General features: G+C 42.6%; 1 protein-coding gene across 1 annotated transcript in view; it reads left to right on the forward strand.

The window, feature by feature from the left end:
- The first annotated feature begins 218 nt into the window (after positions 1-218).
- Cse1l (chromosome segregation 1 like) overlaps positions 219-24,847 on the forward strand; it is a 34,503-nt gene continuing 9,874 nt past the window's right edge. The window contains exons 1-15 of the mRNA XM_052184328.1: positions 219-356; positions 6,831-6,923; positions 9,336-9,478; positions 11,840-11,941; positions 12,024-12,169; positions 12,420-12,510; positions 15,551-15,658; positions 16,592-16,684; positions 16,788-16,955; positions 17,060-17,189; positions 18,110-18,175; positions 18,951-19,153; positions 19,737-19,821; positions 20,935-20,996; positions 23,744-23,880. Of these exons, the coding sequence (XP_052040288.1) occupies positions 6,839-6,923; positions 9,336-9,478; positions 11,840-11,941; positions 12,024-12,169; positions 12,420-12,510; positions 15,551-15,658; positions 16,592-16,684; positions 16,788-16,955; positions 17,060-17,189; positions 18,110-18,175; positions 18,951-19,153; positions 19,737-19,821; positions 20,935-20,996; positions 23,744-23,880 (1,619 nt within the window). The 5' untranslated portion in view covers positions 219-356; positions 6,831-6,838. The remainder of the gene's footprint in view (positions 357-6,830; positions 6,924-9,335; positions 9,479-11,839; positions 11,942-12,023; positions 12,170-12,419; positions 12,511-15,550; positions 15,659-16,591; positions 16,685-16,787; positions 16,956-17,059; positions 17,190-18,109; positions 18,176-18,950; positions 19,154-19,736; positions 19,822-20,934; positions 20,997-23,743; positions 23,881-24,847) is intronic.

Raw genomic sequence — 24,847 nt, forward strand, 5'->3', positions numbered from 1 at the left:
GTGAACGAACGCATTCCACCAACAGTTAAAAGCCACTGGGAGCCATCAGCAGAACCTGCCTTGGTCTGAGGAAAGAAACCCTAAACAGAAGCCTGCGTCAAAAGGCACGGTCTCTTGTGACGTCACTGCAGAACCGAACCTTGGTTCCGATTGGCCCTTGCAGCCGGGGTGGGGCCAAGGCATTCCTGGCCCCACCCCACATCGCGGCCTCACTCGCACATGCGCTGTGGCCGCCACCTTCGCCGCCGCGCCATTTTGCCAGGGTTTGAATGTGAGGCGGAGCAGCGGCTGGAGTGGGTAGTGTCGGCTGCGGCTCTCGCTTGGGACTCCCTCCTCGGTCTCGGCGTCCCCACGAGGTGAGGCAATAGAGCGAGCAAGGTGGCTGCGGGGACGCGGCTGAGGAGGAGGACGATCGCTGGGAAGCGGCTCTGGGCCTCTGCCTGAGGACGCGCGCCCGGGCTTCCCCGCACGCCGCCTCAGAGCCGGGCCCGACCGCTCCGGGAAGCCAGGGCAGCTTGAGGCTCGGCCTCACGCGAGCTTCTCGAACTCCCGCCCCTTCCCTTCCAGCGGCGCTCTAACTGGTTATGTCGCCGTCCGTCTCTCCGTAGGCGTCTGTTGATTGGTCGAACCCGCGTGTCCGTTCTCGGCGCGCCGGGGCCCGCAACGTGAGCGGTCTTCCGCGCTGAGGCCTGACCCGGCCGAGCCGGTCTGGTCCGTGCTTCTGAAAGAGGCCGGAGATCGCCCACTCTGACTTCGCGGGACTTCGGCCTCCACCATAGTGGACTTGGCCCTCGGGGTCTCACCTGGCTGTGTGGTTCGTGCCCCTAGGACGTAACGAACCTACAGTCAAATGGTGTTTCCCGTGCCTGGGGCTCACTGGCTTTCGAGTTGGATAATTAATCCGTGCACACTTGAGTCTTTTCCTAGGAGTGTGATTCAGAGCTAGTCGTTGCCTCTGCGAAATTTCTAGTTTTTTAATAGTTGGGTGATGCTGGGGGTGGAACCTGTGTTCTCTCGCATGTTGAAATGGCATTTTTAATTTTTTTTTTAACCCTCTCCTCAAACTTAAGATTCCTCACTTGCATATACCCGTCTCTCCATAAACACTATAGCCTCCATGATTGGCCCTTTTTAAGTATTCACGGTCCGGTCCTGCATGCTGTAGCTGTTTTCAGACGCACCAGAAGAGGGTATCCATTACAGATGGTTGTGAGCCACCATGTGATTGTTGGGAATCGAACTCAGGACCTCAGGAAGAGCAGTCGGTGCTCTTAACCATTGAGCCATCTCTTCAGCGCCCCCCCTCCTTCCCCTGCCCTGCATGCTAAGTCCCCACCTTTCATGATGTTAGAAGCAGCTGACCTCAGATCTTGTGGAGGCTGCCTCCCTGCCTTTCAAGTTCCCCTCTTAGGGAGGAGTTCTCAGTTCTCCGCTGTTCACATCACCCAGTTTTATGTGCTCTGTAGCATTGACTTTATATGTGCTAATTACTGCTTGTTTCTCATCTGCTCCAATGTAAGTTCTTTAACTTGTTAGTGCTGGGTTCCGTGCCACATGGTGAATGCTGTTATTTTATGAAGACATAGAAGGCCTCTATCTACCTATCTGACTGTCATCTGTTTTGGATAAAGGGTCTTACTTAGAGATTCATCTTCCTACAAGTGTAGGCTACTACACCCAACTCTTCACCTTTCCATTTGTGCAAAGGAATTTTCTCCCCCCTGGCTGTTTGGATTTCTAGTTGGGTTTGGGAAGCCACTCTCTCCACAGGAATGGGTGGTTGAGAGAACAGTACTTTTAACTGTGGAATTGATTTGTTGCTTTATTTGTTTAATGACTTCATTCCTTGTAACCCAGGGAATATAGTGAAGAATCAGAAATGGACAAGGTCTCACTGCGGAGCTCACATTCTAATTGGAGGAGACCATGAATGAATTCATTTATTACAGATAGTGACAGAGGTGACAAATCAAGACTGTTTCTCTGAAGACATATCATTTGAGCAGAGACTATCCCAGGGAAAAGTGGGGGGAACAAGAATCAAAAACTCAAGGACAGAAATAAACTTGGAATTTGGGGTGTTTTAGGAAAATCCAAGTCAAGTTGTGTGAAGAAGTGAGATAGTGCAGGGCTTTGTGGGCTGTGTAAGGAGTTCGGATTTGATACAAAGTGGTAGATTACTGTGATTAGGAAGCAGAGAGGCTGTAGGTGCTCAAGTTACTGGCCAGCCTGCAGTTCTCCTGAAGTGTGCTTAGTAACTGTTCTTTTAAAAAAGCCAAGGGTAGGGTAGGCAAGATGGATGGATGTATTGCCTGACCTTACAGCCAGGGTGTGGTCCCTGGGGTCCCCATGGTGGAAGGAGAGAACTGACTCCTGCGAATGTTGTCTTCTGACTGTCACACATATGCTATGGCACATGTGTGTATAATAAATACATATAGTAAAATTTGGGGGACAGGAGAGCTGGCTCAGTATTCAAGAGCATGTATTGATCTTGCAGAAGACCCACGGGTGGTTTCCAGTACCCACAGGTGGGTCAGATTGCCTGTAGCTCCAGGGAATCCAGTGGCCTCTGGCTTCCGTCTACACTTATGTGCGCATACAAGCAGACACTTACAGAGAGATACACAAATATACATAGATATGTAAAAACTTAGGGGCAGATGGTAAATTAATCTCTTAAGATGTCAGTTTTCATTTATTGGATTCCTTTCCCTCTCCCCAGATGCAAGGAAGGCCTCAGAAATGCTTCTCTTAGTACAGTAGACAAAAAGACATGTATCTTGGGACATTTTATTGTGGGTGTTTGTGAAATGTTTGGGAAACAATATTTGTTCTCCTCATCTTTATTTTCAACTGAGGACCCTTAAGACTTTAGCTACTCAAGACTTTAAAAGGTGTTAACATTTACGTGTATGAGTGTTCTCCTTTATGTACCTTTGTATGTGCACCATGTGTGTGCCCTGATACCTGAGGAAACCAGAAGGAGGCATCAGCTTCCCTGGGATTGGACTTGCAGATGCCTGCGGCTGTTGCAGTGTGGGCTCTGGGAGCTGAGCTGAGATTGTACTTTACAGCAGTGCTTTGACTAAGTCATCTGGGAAGAGGGATTGTTGCAGGCAAGTCTCTGGGATTAATGTTTTTGATTAATGATTAATATGGGAGGGCATAGCTCACTATTGGTGGTGCCACTCCTGGGGCAGGTGGTCGTGGGTGGTGTAAGAAGGCAGGCTGAAGTCACTGATAAGTGGATATTAATTAGCCCAGAAGCTCTGAATACTCAAGACACAATTAACATATCAAATGATTCCCAAGAAGAAGGAAGGAGAGGGACCTGGTCCTGGAAAGGTTTGATCCAGCATTGTAGGGGAGTACCAGGACAGAGAAATGGGAGGGGGGGTGACTGGGGAATGGGCAGAGGGAAGAGGGCTTATGGGGAGGGAGGAACCGAGAAAGGGGAAATCATTTGGAATGTAAACAAAGAATATAGAGGAAAAAAAAAAAGAAATCAGGCTGAGCAAGCCAGTAAGCAGCTCTCCTCCCTGGCCTGGGCTGCACTTCTTACTCCAGGTTCCTACCTCGAGTTCCTGCCCTGACTCCCCCGCCTAATGAACTACAGTGGGGATGAAATAGAGCCTTCCCTCCCCAAGTTGGGTTTTGAACGTGCAGTATCTACTACCGCAGTAGAAAGGTACTAGAGCAAGCATCAAGTGCTCTTAATTATGGGGCCTTCTCTCCACCCCCAAGACTGGTTTTCGAGGGGGTGGACTTGGGTTCAGTCTTCAGCACTCATGTAAAAGTCAGGTAGGGATGTAAATGCCTGTACACCCAGCACTGTGAGTGGGAGACAGGTGATCCCAAGGTTGTGTTATAAAACTTGTGGGTCATAATCCATGTCTCAAGTGACATCTGGCCACCCATCTTCAAGCTCAGACTTCCCTTGTAATAAACCCTCTTTTTTTGTTTGTTTTTTGTTTTTCGAGACAGGGTTTCTCTGTGTAGCCCTGGCTGTCCTGGAATTCACTCTGTAGACCAGGCTGGCCTTGAACTCAGAAATTCACCTGCCTCTGCCACCCAAGTGCTGGGATTAAAGGTGTGCCCCACCCCAACCCGGTTCATAGTCCAGTAGTCTTTATTGTACCTTTCTAGCGATTAGATGCTGTCTGTCGATTCCTTTGGCAACTTACTCCAGAAGATAAATGTTTTTCAGAATTTGGGTTTTTTGGGTGTGTGTGAACATAACTTTGTATACCACATACCTAGTGGGGTCTTGGGTATCACTTACACAGGTTTCCCCCTATTTATTTATTGGGTAGTGCGACACAATTCACACGTAGAGGTTGTTGAGCAGAGTCTATTTTCCTTCCATACAGGCCAAGAACTTTACTCACTCACCGTCTCACCAGCTCCAGCCACATTATTTCCTTGTGAAACCTAGATCTTTAAAAATTGTATTTGAAGTCTCAGACAGTCTAGGCCAAGATTTTTTTAAAATCATGTTTATTGTTTGTGGGGTCGGGTGGGTACTTACTTGCCATGTGCACATGTGGAAGTCAGAACACTTTTGTAAGGTAGGTTCTTCCACCATGTGGCTGCTTAGCAAGGAGCTCTGGCCATCAGGCCCTTGGCAGGTGTGTTTACCCTTGGAGCCATCTTGCTGGCCCAGAAGGCCATTTGCTGCCAGACGTTTGCCACATAAAGAAAACAAACTCCTGTCCATTAATTGATTTGGGGGGATTTTGAGACTGGAGAGAAATTATATGTCTGTAAGAAAATAAAATCCTTTCATTTTATTGATGTGGGGAGTTTTGAGACTGCAGACATGGATTACATGTTTGGTGCCTGGCAGTTAAGTGAGTCTTCCCTGTTGGTCTGGAAGCTGGGGCGGGAGGTGAGTTCCAGGTCAGCCATAACAATCCGTTGAGACCTTGTAGGAAATGGGGCTGCGGATGTCCCTTAGTCAGTAGAGAGCTTGCCTGTATCTACCAACTATGAGTTCAGTCCCAGAACTGCTTAAACCAGGCATGGCGGACGGCACACACCTGTAATCCAACATTGGGAAGGAGCAGAATGAGAAGTTCAAGGTCATCCTTGACCTTTGAAGCCTGAGCTAAATGTGACCCTTCCTCAATAAATAAACAAGTAGATAATAAGAAAAAAACCGTAAACTTTGTGGTTGTGTATGAAATATATAAAATAATTGTAGGACATTAGAAAGATGGAGGAGACTCAAAGACAATGAAAATCCCCTGTGTCCACCACATGCATAGATCCATACTACTCCTTACCCTTAGAGTGCATTTTCCTTTGGTCTTTTTCCTAGATTAAATTTCAGGTGTATGAGTGTCTTACCAGTATGTGTCTGTTTACTGTGTGTGCAGGTCTAAGGAGGCAGGAAGAGGTATCATTTCCACTAGCACTGGAGTTAGAGAGTTGTGAGCTGTCATGAGGGTCTTGGAAATTGAAACCAGGTCCTCAGGAAGAGCGGCCAGTGCTGAGCTGTCTCTTCAGCCTCTTCTACTTTCAGATATATGTAAACTTGCTAATGTAATTTGAATCATGTTGTCCCTGAAATTTTCCTACTTAGCTTTATTGCATTTACAGAGAATTTTCCCCCCTCAGGAAACCTAAGGATAATTTGGAATATGAGATTCTAGAAAAGGCTACATTGTCCCCATTTCCTTGGCTGGTATATATGGCTGTGTCTAAAAGTTGATGTCTAAGACATCAACTCTAAACAGAATGTTTTACATTCATTTTGTGTGTATGATAGGTGAGACAGAACATGTATCATATGCCATGGTGTGTGTGTGTGGCTGTCAGGACAGTTTAGTGTATAGTTTTTTCCACTTTTTTGTGGGTTCTGGATGGTATTAAGGTTTGGGGTATTTTGTTTTGTTTTGTGTTGTTTTGTTGGTTTTTCAAGGCAGGGTTTCTCTAGTCCTGGCTGTCCAAGAACTCACTCTGAAGACCAGGCTGGCCTCAAACTCAGAAATCCGCCTGCCTCTGACTCCCAGAGTGCTGGGATTACAGGCGTGCACCACCACCACCCGGCTGGTTTGGGTTTTTTTATTGTTTGTTTCAGATTTATTTTATGAATATGGGTGCTCTATTTGCATGGATACCTACATGCCAGAAGAGGATATCAGATCTCATTACAGATGGTTGTGAGCCACCATGTGGTTCCTGGGATTTGAACTCAGGATTTCTAGAAGAGCAGATAGTGCTCTTAACCAGTAAGCCATCTATCCAGCCCCTGTGTTTTCCTGGTTGTTTAGGAACTCTATAGACCATTCTGGCCTGGAACCTAGAGATCTGTCCATATTAAGCTTTTTAAACATAACATTTACATTTTAAAAAACATTATTGTGTATATATTGAGGACTCGATATATATTGAGGACTCCTTTACCTTTGTAAGTGTAGGTTCTCAGAATTGAGCTTTCAAGTCACCAGGCTTGTGTGGCAAGTGCCTTTACCTGCTGAGCTTTCTCAACAGCCTTGTACTTTCTTTTTGTTTGTTTGTTTGTTTGTTTGTTTGTTTTCTTTCGAGACCGGGTTTCTCTGTGTAGCCCTGGCTGTCCTGGAACTCACTCTGTAGACCAGGCTGGACTCGAACTCAGAAATCTGCCTGTCTCTGCCTCCCAGAATGCTGGGATTGCAGGCATGCGCCCGGCTAGCCTTGTTCATTCTTTGTTTTATGTTTTACTTTCGTGTGTGCACAGTGGCATGGGTAGGAAGCATGTGTGCTGTGGCATGTGGAGGTCATTTATGTTACTCACTTTGTCCTCAAGCAGTTGCTTATTTAGACTCTGTTTTTTTTAATTTTAGATTCAGTCATGGAGCTCAGCGATGCAAATTTGCAGACACTAACAGAGTATTTAAAGAAAACCCTGGATCCTGATCCTGCCATTAGACGTCCAGGTAAGGGTGTCTTTGTTCCTTGATTGATTGATTCTTGAGACACATAGCAGACACCTTCTGTGCAGTCTGCCTGGTTGTAAATTCAAAAGAAAGCTATATGTTTGCTTATGTTCTCAGGCCTGGTTTAAGTTAAGTCCTCGAGATAGGGATAATTCCCAAAAGGTGATTAAATGGTTGAAATCAAGGACTATGATTCTCTTCTTCCCTTGGTAGTTTGATTTAATTAACATTGTCTAAGTCCTAGAGTTACTTGTATGAACTTAGAATTTTAACCTCAGATACAAAAGTAAGTGAAGGGAGCCTCACCAGGCAGACTAGCAGCTTAGGAAGAGCAAGTAACGGCTTGGGATACCTTACCACTAGGCTAACTGGCCAATGTGTATGGTCAGATTTGCAACCTTGCTTGAAGAATGAGGATATCAATATGAAGTACCCTCATTTTTAAATGATGGTAACCAGCTTTAAAAAAACTTGGGAAATGTGGAGGTCAGAAAGGTTTTGAGCAATCAGTGATGATTCTTGCTATTAGAGTCCATGTGAAGCAGAGTGCCTCTGACCTTCAGGACATAATAATGTTCTGCTCACAGAGATGATTTGTCTTCAGAAGATCTGAGTCATAAGTGGAAGGAAATATTGTATAAAATAAACAGAAGGTGAATATGGGTGCTTTGTGTCTGTCCCACCCCTACTTGTTACTTCTTTGTTCACTGTAAAAGAAATCCAGTGCCAAGAACTACATCTGTGTTATAACTTTAGCCTCATCCTATAGAAAAGTCTGTGGGGTTTTTTTGTTTTTTGTCTTTTGTTTTCTCTAATTATTGGACAGTGTTATTTGAAGCTATTTCATACCAGTATGTAATGTACTTTGAGTTCATACACTCCTCATATTGGCTACCATCCTCTTTATCATCCCCTATAATTTGAGTGTGTGTGCATGCGTGTGCGTGCGCGCGCATACATGCGTGAGCGCGCGTACATGCATGAAAATAAGCCCATGCAGCAGCCAGAGGTTAATATATTGGGTATATTTTTTAAAAAAGATTTGTTTTATGTGTGTAAGTGCCTTTGTGTATGTATGTGCACCACATGTGGATATATGCACTACATGTGTTCCTGGTACCCAAGGAGTTGGAATTATAAAAGGTAGCAAGCTGCTGCATTGGTGGCAGGAACAGAACTTGAGTCATCTGGAAGAGCAGCAAGGGCTCTCTCTGACTGCTCTTAGTGATGATTTTTGAGACATGGTCTCTGAACTAGGAGCTCGCTGATTTGGTTAGACTGGATGGCCAGCAAGCCACAGGTAGAGAGAACTGTGCTTACTTGAATAACTGACATGCTCTCTTGTGTCCTGTTTTTATGTGGATGCTGGGGATGGAGCTCAGGTTTGTAATGCTTGGTCACCAAGCACTTATCCAGCTGAGCCACCTCCCTGGCCTCAGTCTGTTTTTCTGAGAGTCACATTAATGTCCCTGATGTGTTCCTAGATAAGGAAAAATTAATTGCTCTAATCTTCTTAGAATTTCCCAGAAAGCCTATGCTAACACTATTAAAACTTATTTTTTAATGTGTGTTTTTAAGGGTGTTATAAAAAGCCCCAGGACAGTATAGAAATAAACTGCCATTTCTGGGAAGCACATTTCTCAAAGAGTGATATGAGACCTGCACTGTCAGCGTGTGTATCTGACTATACCTACCAGGACCCTGCACTTGTTAGACTGTCTACATCTGTATTTATTTTTTTAAGATTTATTTATTTATTATATATAAGTACACTGTTGCTGTTCTCAGACACCCCAGAAGAGGGCATCAGATCTCATTACGGATGGTTGTGGGCCACCAAGTGGTTGCTGGGATTTGAACTCAGGATATGGTGACTCACAACCATCCTTAATGAAATCCTATGCCCTTTTCTAGGGTGTCTAAAGATAGCTACAGTGTACTTACATATAATCAATCGTTTTTTTGTTTGTTTTTTTTTTAAGTGCCATCTACCCATTTCCTGGGAAGCTGCAGGTTTGGGTGAATGATCACCTGAGTCGACTATTGATTGGTAGATGTGGAGAATTGAATGAGTCATTTCATTTAACAAGTGTGAACCATTTAATGGATAAAATGAGTCTGTTACCCTGTAGAAAGATGTTCTAATCTTTGTACTGGTTGGTTTCTATTTATGTATCTGATTTGTTTGTTTTGTTTATGAGAGAGAATGTCACTGTGTAGCTCCAATTCACAAAAAGCCCAGTGTGTAGCCTGGGCTGTCCTGGACCCTCCCACATGCTCAGATAATCGTTATTTGTCATCTAATCTTCCCCCTTTTTTGGTATTTTTATACTTTAAATATAGGCATAGTTCATTATAGGTATAGAGTGAGAACATTTTTATTATAAGTCTAACATGAAAATTCTTTTACAGCTGAGAAATTTCTCGAATCTGTAGAAGGGAATCAGAATTACCCACTGTTGCTTTTAACATTACTGGAAAAGTCACAGGATAATGTCATTAAAGTATGTGCTTCAGTAACCTTCAAGAACTATATAAAAAGGAATTGGAGAATTGTAAGTATTTTGGGAATGCACAGTCAAATATTGTGTGTGTTTCTATGGTTTATATAAATTCAGACATTAATGATGAACAGGTTCTTCTTCCAAAATGCCTGTTACTTCATTTAAATTCCACAGAACATCCTCAAACGTCATAATTCAGACTGTTAAGTGAGTGGGGAGACCAGGGATGTGAAGACAGTCTAAACAAATAAACTAGGTTAAAGGTGGGTATCTGTTGTGTCTGGGTACTCCCAGTTAAAGCATGGACACTAAGGTCAAGGACAGCCTGGGCAGCACAGTGAAATCCTATTCCAAAAATGTAAATTTTAAAGTAATTAAGATATTCATTCATCCATTTGTTTTACAGCAGGATCTTTGTAGCCCTGGCTGGTTTGAAGTTCTCTGTGTAGACACAGAGGCCGGCCTTGAACTCATAGAGATCCACCTGCCTTTGCCTCCTGCTGTGATTAAAGGTGATTTATATATATATATATATATATATATATATTTATAAGAGAGAGGGAGAGAGAGTGTGTGTCTTAAGGTCAAATACTTTGTGCCGCCACAGCTTTGTTTTCTGTTTGTTTGTTTTTTTTCTTAAAGATTTATTTATTTATTTATTTATTTATTGTATGTAAGTAGTCTGTAGCTGTCTTCAGACACTCCAGAAGAGGGTGTCATATCTCATTACGGATGGTTGTGAGCCACCATGTGGTTGCTGGGATTTGAACTCAGGACCTTCTGAAGAGCAGTCAGTGCTCTTATCTGCTGAGCCATCTCTCCAGCCCCCGTTTTTTTTTGTTTTTGTTTTTTTTCTAAGACAAGGTTCTCATGTAGTCCAGAGTGGCTTCAAAATATGCTATCTCTGAGAATGGCCTTAAACTCCTAGCCCATCAGCCTCTACTTCCTAAGTGATAGGATTATAGGCACACACCACCATGCCTAGTTTATTCAATCCTTGAAATTAAATCTAGGCCTTTGGGTAAACTATCTAAGTGTTTTATATAAGCTGTACAGTCAGCTCTGTGTTTGGGTGCTGTGGGCTCATATGTGTATGAGTGCCACCACAGTACATTTGATCTTGGTCCTTCCCTTTCCTGCTGTTTGAGACATGTTTGTTCTGTTTGTTTCTCTTCTGTGTGTTCTGGCCTTGGCTTCTAGGGCTCTGTCCCATCTCACTGGAGTGCTAAGGATTACAGGTATTTCTGCTACAAGTCTGGCTTCTGTATGGGTTGCAGAGATTTACTGAAACTCTAGTCCTCATGGTTGCCTGGCAAGCAAGCACTCACACCCACTGAGCCGTCTTCATCTGTCTGTTCAGAGACTGTCTCAGTTAGGGGCTCACTGCCGTGAGCAGACGCCAGGATCAAGGCAGCTCTTATAAGGACAACATTTAATTGGGGCTGGCTTACAGGTTCAGTCCATTATCATCAAGGCAGGAGCATGGCAGCCAAGAATATACAAACTGGGCGCACGCCTTTAATCCCAGCACTTGGGAGGCAGAGGCAGGTGGATTTCTGAGTTCAAGGCCAGCCTGGTCTACAGAGTGAGTTCCAGGACAGCCAGGGCTACACAGAGAAACCCTGTCTCGAAAAAACCAAAAAAAAAAAAAAAAAATGAATATGCAAACCGTCACAGGGACAATTTAGCCCTGAAACTCAACATTGTATCAGAAACCGTCATTTAGTCTCGGGTGTGCTGGGATTACAGGTGTCCATCTCTGTGCTTCTCTTTGAAAAAAAAAATGTATGGCAGGGCAGTGGGCAGTGGGCAGTGGTAGCACATGCCTTTAATCCCAGCACTCAGGAGGTAGAGGCAGGCTGGTCTCTGTTCCAGGCCAGCAAGCCCTTAGAGGGAGCTGTAGGACAGCCAAGGCTACAAAAAGAAATCCTGTCTTGTAAAAGTGACAGAGAGAGAGAGAGAGAGAGAGAGAGAGAGAGAGAGAGAGAGAGAGAGAGAGAGGAGAGAGGAGAGAGGAGAGAGGAGAGAGGAGAGAGGAGAGAGGAGAGAGGAGAGAGGGAGAACCAGTGACTATTCTTTTTTTTTTTTTTTTTTTTTTTTTTTTTTTTTTTTGATTTTTTGATTTGGTTTTTTCCGAGACAGGGTTTCTCTGTGTAGCCCTGGCTGTCCTGGAACTCACTCTGTAGACCAGGCTGGCCTCAAACTCAGAAATCCTCCTGCCTCTGCCTCCCAGAGTGCTGGGATTATAGGCGTGCGCCACCACCGCCCGGTCCTGTGACTATTCTTGAAAACTGAAGAACAGCTGCATCTCTCCATTTTCCTTGGTAGCGGTCAGTTGTATTTGATCTGTAAGCTCCTATGGACATGAGAGTGGGTCCGGTGTCACTTGCTTGTTGATATATTTGCTCATAGGTTGAAGATGAACCAAACAAAATTTGCGAAGGTGACCGAGTAGCCATCAAAGCCAACATCGTGCACCTGATGCTGAGCAGCCCCGAGCAGATTCAGAAGCAGGTGCTGCCCCTTCCTTCTGGGCTAGCCCAGGCTTGGTTCTCCGCTCTGTGGCTTTCTGCTCATTAACCCTTTCCTTCCCTAGTTGAGTGATGCTATTAGCATTATTGGCAGAGAAGATTTCCCTCAGAAATGGCCTGACTTGTTGACAGAAATGGTGAATCGCTTTCAGAGTGGAGATTTCCATGTCATTAATGGAGTTCTTCGTACAGCACACTCACTGTTTAAAAGGTATTAAGTTTATCTTTTAGTATACTTTCTCTTGTACGTGTCTGCTGTGTACCGTGTTACTCTTGAGTGTGTACATCTTTGCACAGCTCTCGGAGTTTGCTTCTCAAGCATTAATTTGACACTGCCCGAGTTTCTGTGAGCTCCTTAGATGTTTCTTTGTACTTTGCCTTCAGAAACCTCTGGTTGACGGTGCCCGTCATCTGTCTTTGAACAACAAACAATGCTTAACTTATACTTCTCCATTTCCTAGATACCGCCATGAGTTCAAGTCAAATGAGTTATGGACTGAAATTAAACTTGTCTTGGATGCCTTTGCTTTGCCTTTGACTAATCTATTTAAGGTATGGTATATCTCGAAAATCACCTAGTATTTTACATTGCTTAAGTACATGTATAAATTTTGAGATTTTTTTTTTTAAAAAACTTGTTTGATAGTGTAGCATTTCTTTGAGAAGAATTGCCCCCCTGTGCCAAAGTGGACATGCTAAGGCATGAGCTGCCTGGTTGGACACACCTTAAGCTACTCTGCTTCCCTGTTTTTATAGGAATATTTTAGAATATTTTAGAACAAAACTACTTTCTTTAGTGTGTTCTTGGTGTTTATAAGAATCATAGGGGCTGGAGAGATGACTCAGCAGGTAAGAACACTGACTGCTCTTCCGAAGATCCTGAGTTCAAATCCCAGCACCTACATGGTGGCTCACAACCATCTGTACAGCTACAGTGTACTCATATACATGAAATAAATAAATCGTTTTTTTAAAAAAAGAATTATATAAAGTTTTAAAAAATGTAACTTCACTCTCCTTTTCTTAATGAATTGAACAAGATCACACAAATGTAAGTAGTGAAATGGGAGCAGGGCTGACGGCTCACTCCTGTGATGGCGGAAGGTTCTTCATTCCCTGCTTGTAAAGAGGTTGGTTGTGTAATAATACTATTCAACTGTAGAGCTTAGGTTCTTTATTTTCTTTAAGATTTATTTATTTATTATATTAAGTTCACTGTAGCTGTCTTCAGACACTCCAGAAGAGGGAGTGAGATCTCATTATGGATGGTTGTGAGCCACAATGTGGTTGCTGGGATTTGAACTCAGGACCTTCAGAAGAGCAGTCAGTGCTCTTAAGCACTGAGCCATCTCTCCAGCCCCAAACTTAGGCTTTTTTATGGGTAGAGTAACATTTTTCAAAAATCAAAACAACGTATATAGTCTGTAGGCATCTGTATTCAACCAGTGTTCTAAATAAGGAGCGAGGTTTGCACGACATAAGCTGGTAAAGGAGAACTCACTGTAGGCCTAGAGCTTTACACATCACAGTTCATAGCAACAGACCAAGCCTCCAGTTGAGAAAAACCTTACTGTGTATTTTTATTTATTTATTTATTTTTTTTTTTTTCGAGACAGGGTTTCTCTATGTAGCCCTGGCTATCCTGGAACTCACTCTGTAGACCAGGCTGGCCTCGAACTCTGAAATCCGCCTGCCTCTGCCTCCCAGAGTGCTGGGATTACAGGTGTGCGCCACTACCGGCCCCGCATATTTTTCATTCTAAATTCTAGAATAAATCAAGCAACATTTGCTCACATAGTAGGAGTGTACAAAGTATGGAAAGTTTGTTCTGTTTGTAGCTTTTTGTTATTCTGTGGGTTTTAGGTTTTGGTATTTTGTGGGTTTTAGGTTTTGTGTTCTTTGTGTTGAGTTTTTTATTTTTTTGGTTTTGTTTTGTTTTGTTGAGACAGGGTTTTTGTGTGGAACCTTGACAGTCCTGAAAATCACTCTGTAGACCAGGCTAGCCTTGAACTCTGCCTGAGATCTGCCTGAGTGCTGGGATTAAAGGTGTGCAAGCCATCATTGCCCATCAGGGGTTAACATACAAAAATTCTGTCATTTACTACTTCTGTTTTGCACATTGGGTTTGGGAGGCCAGAGAACAAACGTGTTTGGAGACAGGGTCTCTGTCTAGATTTATTTACTGTATTTCATGTATGTGAATATCTTGCCTGCCTGCATGTCTGTGCACCCTGTGTAAGCCTGTTGGATTCCCTACAAGTATAGATTCTTATCCACTGCAGTGCTCTTAACCAGCTACTGAGTCATCTCACAGCCTTCTACTCGAAGTAGCTCTGGGTAGCCTAAAACTTGCTATACAAACCAAGCTGGCTTCAGACTCAAATGGATCCATCAGCCCTTTGAGTCCCAAAATTAAAGTTAGGTGCCACCACATTTTTCCCCCTCTTAGAATCTCACTCTTTAGCCCTGTTAGGCCTAGAACTTAGCATGTACATCAAATTGGCCTCAAACTCAGTGACCCTTGCACTCTTGAGTGCTGGTATTAATGGCATGAGGTATGCTATACCTAGCTTTTGTTTATTTGTTTTAAGATAGTCTTGTAGAGCCAAACTAGCCTTGAACTTAATCTGTAACCAGTGATCGCCCAGAACTTGTGATGATCCAGACTTCATCTCCCAAGTAGCTGGTTACATACGTACGTGCCTTACCCCCAACAAGTGTATATGTTGCTGAAGATCGAACCCTTTTCAAGCATGTCATTGTTGCTCCAACCCCATCCTACTCCAATTTTTTTGTGTGATTTTCTCTTCCTAGTAGCTCAGACTTCCTTGGAACTTTGGAGTGCTCTTGCTTGTATGTGGAGCACACGCTTGCCTGACCACACCCTGCTGTAACTCAGTCAGACTAGGGTCATAGTCCTTGTGAGTAAGAGTCCCTGTTCTCTTCAGAGCTCTGGCTCCCAAACGCATCCCTGTGCTGCCTTGTTCTGCTTCTGTAGACTCTCCAACTCAGAAGTCGAAGCAAGCAGAACATTGTTTAGATAAAACCATTGGGACAGCTAGGATAGTGACCTAACTAATGGTAGAAGAATTGTTTTTCTTTTTTTTTTTTACCCCCTTTCCTTTTTCCTTATTCCTTTTTCCCTTTTCCCTTTTCCTTTCCTTTCCTTTCCTTTCCTTTTTTGTTTTGTCTTTTGAGGCACTTTCTCCATGTAGCCCTGGCTGTCCTGGAACTGCTCTATAGACCAAACTCCTTTCTCTGCCTCACAATGCTAGGATTAAAGACACCCTCAGTGGCAGTTGAGGAATTTCTTAATGAGTGCATATTCAAACTGTTTTACTTGTTGTATGTGTGCACATAGGTGAGGGAATGAAGTCAGTGTTAGAATACGGGTTCTTTACTAGTTCTTACAAACAGATCAAAATACATACCCTTATTTTTCAGAATCACTTAAGTGAATATATGCTACTGTTTAAAGGGTTCCTTTGGAGAAGAAACATGAATAGTCTCAGCATAGTATAAAGCAATCTCACAGGGCTCAGCATGCTGGCTTATGATTCACTAAAGCCATGTTCCTAAATTTCTTCCCAAGGCCACCATTGAACTGTGCAGTACCCATGCCAATGACGCCTCTGCCCTGAGGATTCTTTTTTCTTCCTTGATCTTGATCTCAAAATTGTTCTACAGTTTAAACTTTCAGGTAAGTTTGTTTGGTTTCTTGCTTTTGTTCTTTGTCTCCTCTTTAAATACACAGTCCACCTGACTAGGCTGCGTTCCCAGCATTGGTTCTAGAAGGAAGTAAATCCTTTTGTATGGTTTGTTTTGTAGGGGTGTTTTTCTTCTCTATGCTTTACACACCCCAGAGTTGTATTTTACTAGTTCTTGGAGGTGACAGAGCTAGGGAAAGGCTGCGTTCTAGTGCATCTGGCAAAGCTGCTGGTTTTCACTGCCGCCAGAGCCTTTCTCTCTCCCTCTCAGGCCCACAGTGAAAACTGCTTTGAATAAAATTTCTAAAATTGGATGTTGGAGAAGTAGCTTGCCACCAGAACCAGAGTTGTAGACAATTGCAAGCTGCTTTGTGGAACTGCGGACTAAAAATTACTCAGCTGTTTCTTCATCATCTCCCCAGTTTTATTGACAGCATTACAGAATTGGGTTTCTGAGGGCCATTAGGATAGCAAAGCACGTAGAAGTGCTCCTTGGACTGTGACTCCAGGGTACACATGGTGGAAGCAGAAAGTCAGCTCCCAGATTACACATGTGTGAACACATGCACACAGGGGCAAAAGTTAATAGTTATGTAATTTTTACATTTTTTTAATTTAAAAATATATTTGCCTGAATGTGTGCCGTGTTTGTTGTTTATGGGGCCTGTGGAGGCTGGAAGTGGGTGAGATCACAAGGAGCTGTGAGCCGCTATGTGGGTGGGACCAGACTTACGTACTCTGAACTGTGGTGTGCTTTTCAGAGGCATATGAATTCCACTGCCACAGTTGCAGGTGAAGTAGAATTTTCAGACTAAAGTCTGGACTTGAGCCTACAGATGTGGGCAAATGTTTGGCATGATTGGGAAATTGGTTAAAGTAATCTGTTCATTTTAACCAAAAGTCTCAAGTCCGTGGTTATTCTTCAGGATCTTCCTGAATTCTTTGAAGATAATATGGAAACTTGGATGAACAATTTTCATACCCTCTTGACACTGGATAATAAGCTCCTACAGACTGATGTGAGTATTTAAAATATCGCCAGTCTTTGTCCTCCTCAAGAATTATTTTGGGCCAGTCTTGTGGTGCATGCCTATTTGAGATTTGTCTTTTCTCTCATGTAAGGATGAAGAGGAAGCAGGCTTACTGGAGCTTTTAAAATCTCAGATCTGTGATAATGCCGCGCTCTATGCACAGAAATATGACGAAGAGTTCCAGCGGTACCTCCCCCGCTTTGTCACAGCTATCTGGAATTTACTAGTTACAACAGGGCGAGAGGTTAAATATGACTTGGTAAGATGAGGGGTGAGACATCATATTCTTTACTTGTTTGTTTCATACAAGAAATAAATTAGTGTTGCTTTTAAATACATTCTTATTTTTGTGTTTTGTTTCAGTTGGTAAGTAATGCAATTCAATTTCTGGCTTCAGTTTGCGAAAGACCACATTATAAGAATCTTTTTGAGGACCAGAACACGCTGACAAGTATCTGTGAAAAAGTTATTGTGCCTAACATGGAATTTAGAGGTAATTATGGCAAAGTGGAAAGGGTTTTCAGGGGACTAAAAGCTGTTCTTTAAAGTGGACAAGCCGTGGAGATGGTCATAAGACCACAGCTCGGTCTGCATTCCTCCTCTTGCTTTAGCATCAACTTAACAAGATGACTTCTTTTGATTATAAGATTTAATCTTTTTAAACTGCCAGATAAAACTTGTGGCCTCTCATTATTGCGTGGTTTCTATACAAAGGTAGAAAATGTAACATTGCAATGATTGTGTACGTGTGTGCCTGTGTTGTGGGGTTTTCTTTTATAAAAATGTTGAGAAATAAAGTCTCCAATTCTTGAAATTGTTTAATTTTAGTATTATAAGTATTTTTTAATGTTTCACTAAAGTAAAGTGTTTTTAAATAGTTGGCTTGAAGGTTGATCCTGTCTTATCTGTTTAAAGTGGAGAGCCCATGTTTCTGCCTCTTGATTAGGCAGGTTCAGGATTGTGTTGTCCATCACTTGCCCAAGGCTTCTCAGATACCAGCTGCAACAGGGCAAGGAACCTAAGGATAATGTAATGTGACATTTGTTCTGTTTGTGGGTTTTTAAGCCACAGTTGAAGGATATATCTTTATTCTGATAATGTCTACCCTACTACATGTTTTTATTACCAAAATGATTTATCAAATCATAGTGAATATAGTTAGGTTTTGTTTTAATGTCTTTATTGGCAACATAGAAGATATTCCTAGAACAATGCTTGAACTTGTGCGTGCTGGAGGTGAAAGTGTAGCTTATGAGCCTTATTCTTTATTACAACTATAGTTTGCCCAATTCTCTGCTGTCACAGTGAAAGAAAACTTTGCTTGTAAAACAAAGCTGTTTTGCTGGCTTGGGTGTAGAACTTGATAGCTTGTGTTCTCTGGAAGCTGTGTTAAATGACCACCTTTCTCTTCAGCTGCCGATGAAGAAGCCTTTGAAGATAATTCTGAGGAGTACATAAGGAGAGATTTGGAAGGCTCTGGTATGTTTGGGTTTTCAGTTAATAGTCACCTAGCCAGCCAATTATAAAGCTTTGTCTTGCTAATGTGAGAAGTAACTAAGACTATACTTTCAGCTTTTATTAGGAATGTGTTCCTTCTTTAACCCTACCACTTCGTCAGTCAGTCCCTTCCCTCCCTCCTCCCAAAGCTCCCCTTCCTCTCTCACACTAACATATATACACAAAATTTTTTCAAAGTGTAAAGGGATTAAGGAAGATACTTAAATTGACTTCTGGTATCTTTTGTTTTGTCTTGTTTTTTTTTTGAGACAGGGTTTCTCTGTGTAGCCCTGGCTGTCCTGGAACTCACTCTGTAGACCAGGCTGGCCTCTAACTCAGAAATCCACCTGCCTCTGCCTCCCAAGTGCTGGGATTAAAGGTGTGAGAGCCACCGCTGCCGGACTACACAGAATATCTTTGCATGCATAGAACATACATGTGTGGGCACACCATACGCAGCAAAGCTCATGCTGTATGGTATCCTGTCTCAAAAACTCAGTTCTTAGAGACTCATCCTACATATCAATTCTTACATTGATTACTTGGGTTCAGTCCCTATTAGAAAACAAAACCAAAGAAGTGTTAAACCTCTGTCTTGTCAAAATATTCTCTGTAGGATTTATGATAGTATGACCACTTTAGCCTCATTCTTATTTCCGTATCTTAGAGGAAAAAATAGGTTCTTTTTGTGTGTTGCTGATAGTTTCTGGACTGGTTGTTTCTTTTTCCCAAGATACATTTTCTTTCGGTTTTATAGATATTGATACTAGACGCAGGGCTGCTTGTGATCTTGTACGAGGATTATGCAAATTTTTTGAAGGTCCTGTGACAGGAATCTTCTCTGGTTATGTTAATTCCATGCTCCAGGAATATGCAAAAAATCCTTCTGTCAACTGGAAACACAAAGACGCAGCTATTTACCTTGTTACATCTTTGGCATCGAAAGCCCAAACACAGAAGGTACAGCTTTTCTTGGTGGCTTTGTTTCTGAAACACATTGGCAGCCACAGGACTCAAAGAAACGATGTATTTCTGCTAATGGAGCCTGTTGCTCTTAATAAACTCTTCACAGTGTTCATGTAGGTGAGCTGGCTCACCGCGGACTCATGTAGAGATCTTGTATAGAACATGACATAGCTGCTTTCTTTAGGAGGTTGTGTGTTGGCTCTGGGATGGAGAGAATTTCAGCCCTGAACTGAAGACTAGCCAGGGTTACATAGTCAGACCCTGGTTCAAAAAAGAAAAAGGAAAAGCTGGATGGAACGATGGGATGGCCTAGTGGTTAAGAACTCTGGCTGTTCTTCTAGAGGACCTGGGTTGAAATCCCAGCACCTACATGCTGGGTCACAGCCATTTGTAACTTGTATGGAACTAGACAACCTTTTCTGGCTTAATCAGCACCTGACATACATGAAGGCAAACATTCATACTCATAAAATAGAGGATTTATTTAATGAAGTATTCATCTCCAGCTTTGATGTGCCTTACTGAAATTGGTCCTGTTTCTGGTACTGTTATTTTACTGTCATGTATTTACTTTCAGCATGGAATCACGCAAGCCAATGAACTTGTAAACCTAACTGAATTTTTTGTGAATCACATACTTCCTGATTTAAAATCAAATAATGGTGAGTTTTGTGAGTTTGTTTCTTTTCTGTAACTTAAATGTTATACCTTCACTTTTTGCAGTAGTAACTCAGGGGCTCTATCTTGTTCATGTTATTGGCAATTATTACATGGTTCCCTTGCTGCTGTCTGTAAAACTAACTTGACAAGAATATGGTTTGTTTGTGGGTTTTTTTTTGGGGGGGGGGTGGGTTTTTTTTTTTTTTTGGATTTGGTTTTTTGAGACAGGGTTTCTCTGTGTAGCCCTGGCTGTCCTGGAACTCACTCTGTAGACCAGGCTGGCCTCGAACTCAGAAATCCGCCTGCCTCTGCCTCCCAGAGTGCTGGGATTACAGGCGTGCGCCACCACAGCCCGGCAAGAATATGTTTTTATTTGTTTGTTTCTTTTTGGCTTTTCCAAGCAGGTTTTTTTTTTTTTTAATTTATTTATTTTTTTAATTTTTTTTGTCTGTCCTAAAACTTTCTCTGTAGGCCAGGCTGGCCTCAAACTCAAAGAGACTCACCTGCCTCTGCCTCCCAAGTTCTGAGATTAAAGGTGTGCGCCACCAAGGCCCAGCAATCCCACCTTTTTAAAGCTGAGGCAGGAGTAATAGTTCAGAGACTTTGAAAAGCAACAAGACAAGTTCAGGGCCAGATGGTGATAGATGAGATTCTATTTCCAAAAACAAGTAAAAAAAAAAAATCAAATTTAGTTTCAAAGGATGTTAGATGGCAAGGAACTTTTCTGTGTTTGAGTGTGTGCTAACATAAATTGAGATAGTTCTTTTAACAGTTTTTGTAGGCTTATATATAGCTAGACATGGTGGAGCATGCCTTTAATTCCACATGAGGTTCAGCAATATTCTAATGAGTTTCATTTGCTGGCTTTATAGTTAATGTTGACCAGTATTTTATCATCACTAATTTGTTTTGTTTTCTCTAGAGGAATTGAAAGTAAATCTCAGCTGAGTGAATTGAGTTCAGACAACTTAATTGTTGGGACAATGACATTCATGCACATCAGCCAGCTCTGGTCACTTGACCAGGAGTAGCTTGTCTAAGCTCTGATGTCTCATTTGTGAGTAATCTTTAGATCCTAAGTAATTGTGGTTTTTGTGTTTGTTTTTTTCAAACAGTGAATGAGTTTCCTGTGCTTAAAGCTGATGGTATCAAATATATTATGATTTTTAGGAATCAAGTAAGTAGTACTACCCCCCTGTCCCCAACCTTGAGTTTGTTTTATGTAGCGACTTCTTTAGTCTACTGTGTAATCAATATTGGACATCTACATCTAGCCAAAAAAATTCTTTAGTAACCTGTGATTCCATGTGATACTTAATTTCCCTTAATTATCTTGTCTTTTTCCCTTGTCCTGAGGACTGAAGCCACGGGCTCACACGTGCTACGGAAGTGTCCTGATGTGTTGTTGATCCATATAGTCCTCTTTGTATCTCGTGTTCTTTCATAGTTGTATTAAAGATGGTCCTGGGCTGGAGAGATGGCTCAGCAGTTAATTGCACCGACTGCTCTTCCAGAGGTCCTGAATTCAGTTTCCAGCACCCACATGGTGGCTCACAACCATCTGTAATGAGATCTGGTTTTTTCTGAAGAGAGCAATGGTGTATACATATGCATAAAATAAACTTAATAAAAAAAAAAAGACTGACCGGAACTCTGCACAGGTGGCTTTAGTTCTCCTATCTGGTGTGTCCTGCCTTGCCCTGGAGTAAGCTCTACTTACCTTATTGTTGGATGATCCACATAAAGTGCAGTGTGCACATTCTGCTTCTGGCTTAGTGCGTCCTCACGGTAGTGTCTGGATCCTCTAGTCTGGTTTGAATTAATACATGTATGGGGTGGATGGGCATGCCGCAGTGTAGGAACAGAGGTCAGAAGACAAGCGGATGGAGCAGTCCTCTCTTGCCTGCCGTGTGGATGGGGTGGATGTCGGTCATGGCCTCAAGCATCTGTATTTCCATCTTTTTGGAGCTGGCAGCTTGATTTCTCCCAAGAGAGGAGAAATACGTCATGGATGTACTTTGTCATATTATTCATGTTTTATTATTTGTGTTATTAAAGCATACAATGACAGCTATCCACTTTTAGAAATAGTAGGTTATCAATGGGTTCAGGGGAAAAGCTATCATCAACCCTTATATAACATTTTGATGTTTTGCATATTCTAAGGTTTACTTCCAAAATATAACCCTCATGATTTTTGCTGTATTTTAACATTACTACAATGTTGTCAATAGATAATATTATCTGTCTCTATAGAGAACATATTCTTTTGTTTTTGGGGGTTTTTTTGGATTTTTTTTTTTTTTTTTTTTGAGACAGGGTTTCTCTGTAAAGCCCTGGCTGTCCTCGAACTCAGAAATCCCGCCTGCCTCTGCCTCCCAGAGGGCTGGGATTACAGGCGTGCGCCACCACTGCCCGGCTGAGAACATAGTCTTGCAGGTTATCTTCCTTATTCGGGCTTTAGAATGTTTTCGCTGCCTGTTTTTGGCTAACAGGTCTCTGGCATGTAGGTTCTGTATCTTCTTGATACAGACTCTAAAGTCATTGAGAGTTTTTCTCAAATGAAAAGATGTTCCAGATTCACATTGTACATTTCCTGCCTAGACCTGGCTAGCCCCTCTAAAGGTGGAAATTTAAAGACCACTGGCGAAGCCAGCTATGGCTGCCCATACACGTAATCCCAGGAGTCTGAGAGGCAAAGGCAGGATAGCCCCCATAAGCAAGGCCTAGACCAGTCAGGGCCACTTAAGGATGTCCTGTCTCAAAGGAAAACAGCAACTCAGGAAAAACCACTGAACGGCATCAGGGTTGTTGCCAATGAAGTGTTACTGCTTCTAGGCTTCTCCTCAGGGAAAATTGGAAAGGAAATAAATCACTGTAGGAAATATTTTTCTCTTGATTTGGGTTTTGCATTATCTTCACAACAGTATCCTACAGTTTACCTAGACTGGCTTGGGACTCACCATGAGACCAAGTCTGACTTAAATTTCAGATACTCCTTAAAAATATGTACCACTGTCCTCACCTTTTCTGTAACTTTAGTCATGTTCTATTTATACTTACTTCCTTAATTTACCCTAACATGGAAGTACAGGGTGTTTTAAATTTATGTTGTGTGTGTGAGTGTTTTGCCTACTACATATGTATGTAGACCACATGTGTGCCTAGTGCCCTTGGCTGTCAGAAGATGGCATCAGATTCCCTGGTACTGGTGTTACAGATGGTTGTGAGCCACTGTGTGAATGCTGGAAACTGGACCTGGGTCCTCTAGAAGAGCAGTTAGTGTTTTTAATCTCTGAGCCATCTTTCTTGACAGACTATCTAGTTAGATACTTCCAGTACTGAGCCAGCAAGATGACTCAGCTGGTAAAGGCATCTGTGGCCAAGGCTAGAAACTGGAGTTCAATTTTGAAAATCCACATAGAAGAGTGGTGTCTCCTGCAAGATGTGCTCTCTCCTCCATGTGCTCAAACACACAAACACACACACACTTTTAACTACCACATGTAAAATAACTGAATTATTTTAAAGTGTGGTTCTTAAAATTGTAGAAAGCTGTTTATCAATATTTTGGTATGCTCACTTATTTTAAGATTCTGCCTTCATATGAGTTCAGAAAAGAATTGTGGGGGGATGGGAATAATAGGGCTAATGTCTAGAGAAGGGGCTCATGCCTGTCTGTACTTCAGTTCCAGGGGATCTGACTGCAGGCCCCTGAATGCACACAGTACACACTCAACACACATTGAGTAAATATTCTTTAAAAGTGACAGAGGACCCAGCCATTCAGATCTCCTCAACAGTATCCTTTCATGACACAACAGGGGTAGGTGTGGTCCTGGTTTTTAAAGTCATCGCAGTGTTTTTCCATTTTGTTTACTAAAAAGTAGCATTGGATTTAGAAGATATGTTAATATTTTTCAGGTACCAAAAGAGCACCTTCTAGTCTCTATTCCTCTCTTGATTAGTCACCTGGAGGCCGAGAGCATTGTTGTCCACACTTACGCCGCACATGCTCTGGAAAGGCTGTTCACCATGAGAGGGCCAAACAACAGCACTCTGTGAGTACTTGATTCCTGAGTCCTCCCTGTACTCGTTACCTTAGGGCAGAGGGTATACCTCTCTGGATGTTTTCATAATGTCATTAGTATTTAGGAAATATATGTGTAATTTTTATTCATTTAACTTCTCTTTCCAAAAGGATGTAAGACAACTCACAAAATAGACTCATTCTGTTAATGAATTAGAGCAGCGTAAAATAACAATGGTGAGGTTAATGAAAACAAACAAACGTATATCAGGAGGCCTGGTACAATGATGAGCCTGCTGGTTTTATTTGGAGTCTTCTAGCAGCCAAAGGAGAGAGGGAAACATGGAGACTTGAGTATTTATTGAGAGTAAAGCAATAGGCTTCTTTAGACTGTGTGTGGCAGCCTGTGTCTGCAGGGTCTCCCAACTGCTGCTGCACTTAACGCTCTTGTTCTCAGCTCTGAGACACTTGAGTTGAATCATTCTTAGGGTGTCAGGAAAGTAGCTCTTGTGGTCTGATGCCGGGTGAGATGCAGAGGAGGGCTCTGCATGACTTCAGACCGTTTTTCAGTGTTAATTCTTAAAGCCAAGTGTGACAGGGAACACAGACTCTGGCTCTGTTCTTCACCCAGCCTTGAGCACACATGATCTCAGTGGCCACTCAGGAGGAAGGCACATCCTGGGAGGCACCTTTAGGCCCAGATGTAAATGCAGAAATCATTTGCTGCACCTTCGAGAAAGGAAGGTGGCTGAAACCCTCCTCCTGATTGTGGGCGCTGTTCTCTGGCTGTAGATAGGAGCCAAGAGGACTGGATTGAGAGGACACTGAGCTCCCCTGGTGGGTTTATTTGTTCAGTCAGGCTTGACCCTGTTGTTTCTAATTAGGAACTTAGCATGAGCGCATGTAAGCAGCTACTTCCTAGAGGTGCGCACACCTGTCAGTGCTGAGAGATGGCTTATCTTATGCCAAGAAGTGTGATGTAGTATTTGCCCAGGGCA

The sequence above is a fragment of the Apodemus sylvaticus genome, chromosome 5 (assembly GCF_947179515.1).
Source record: "Apodemus sylvaticus chromosome 5, mApoSyl1.1, whole genome shotgun sequence".
Taxonomy (NCBI): Eukaryota; Metazoa; Chordata; class Mammalia; order Rodentia; family Muridae; genus Apodemus; species Apodemus sylvaticus.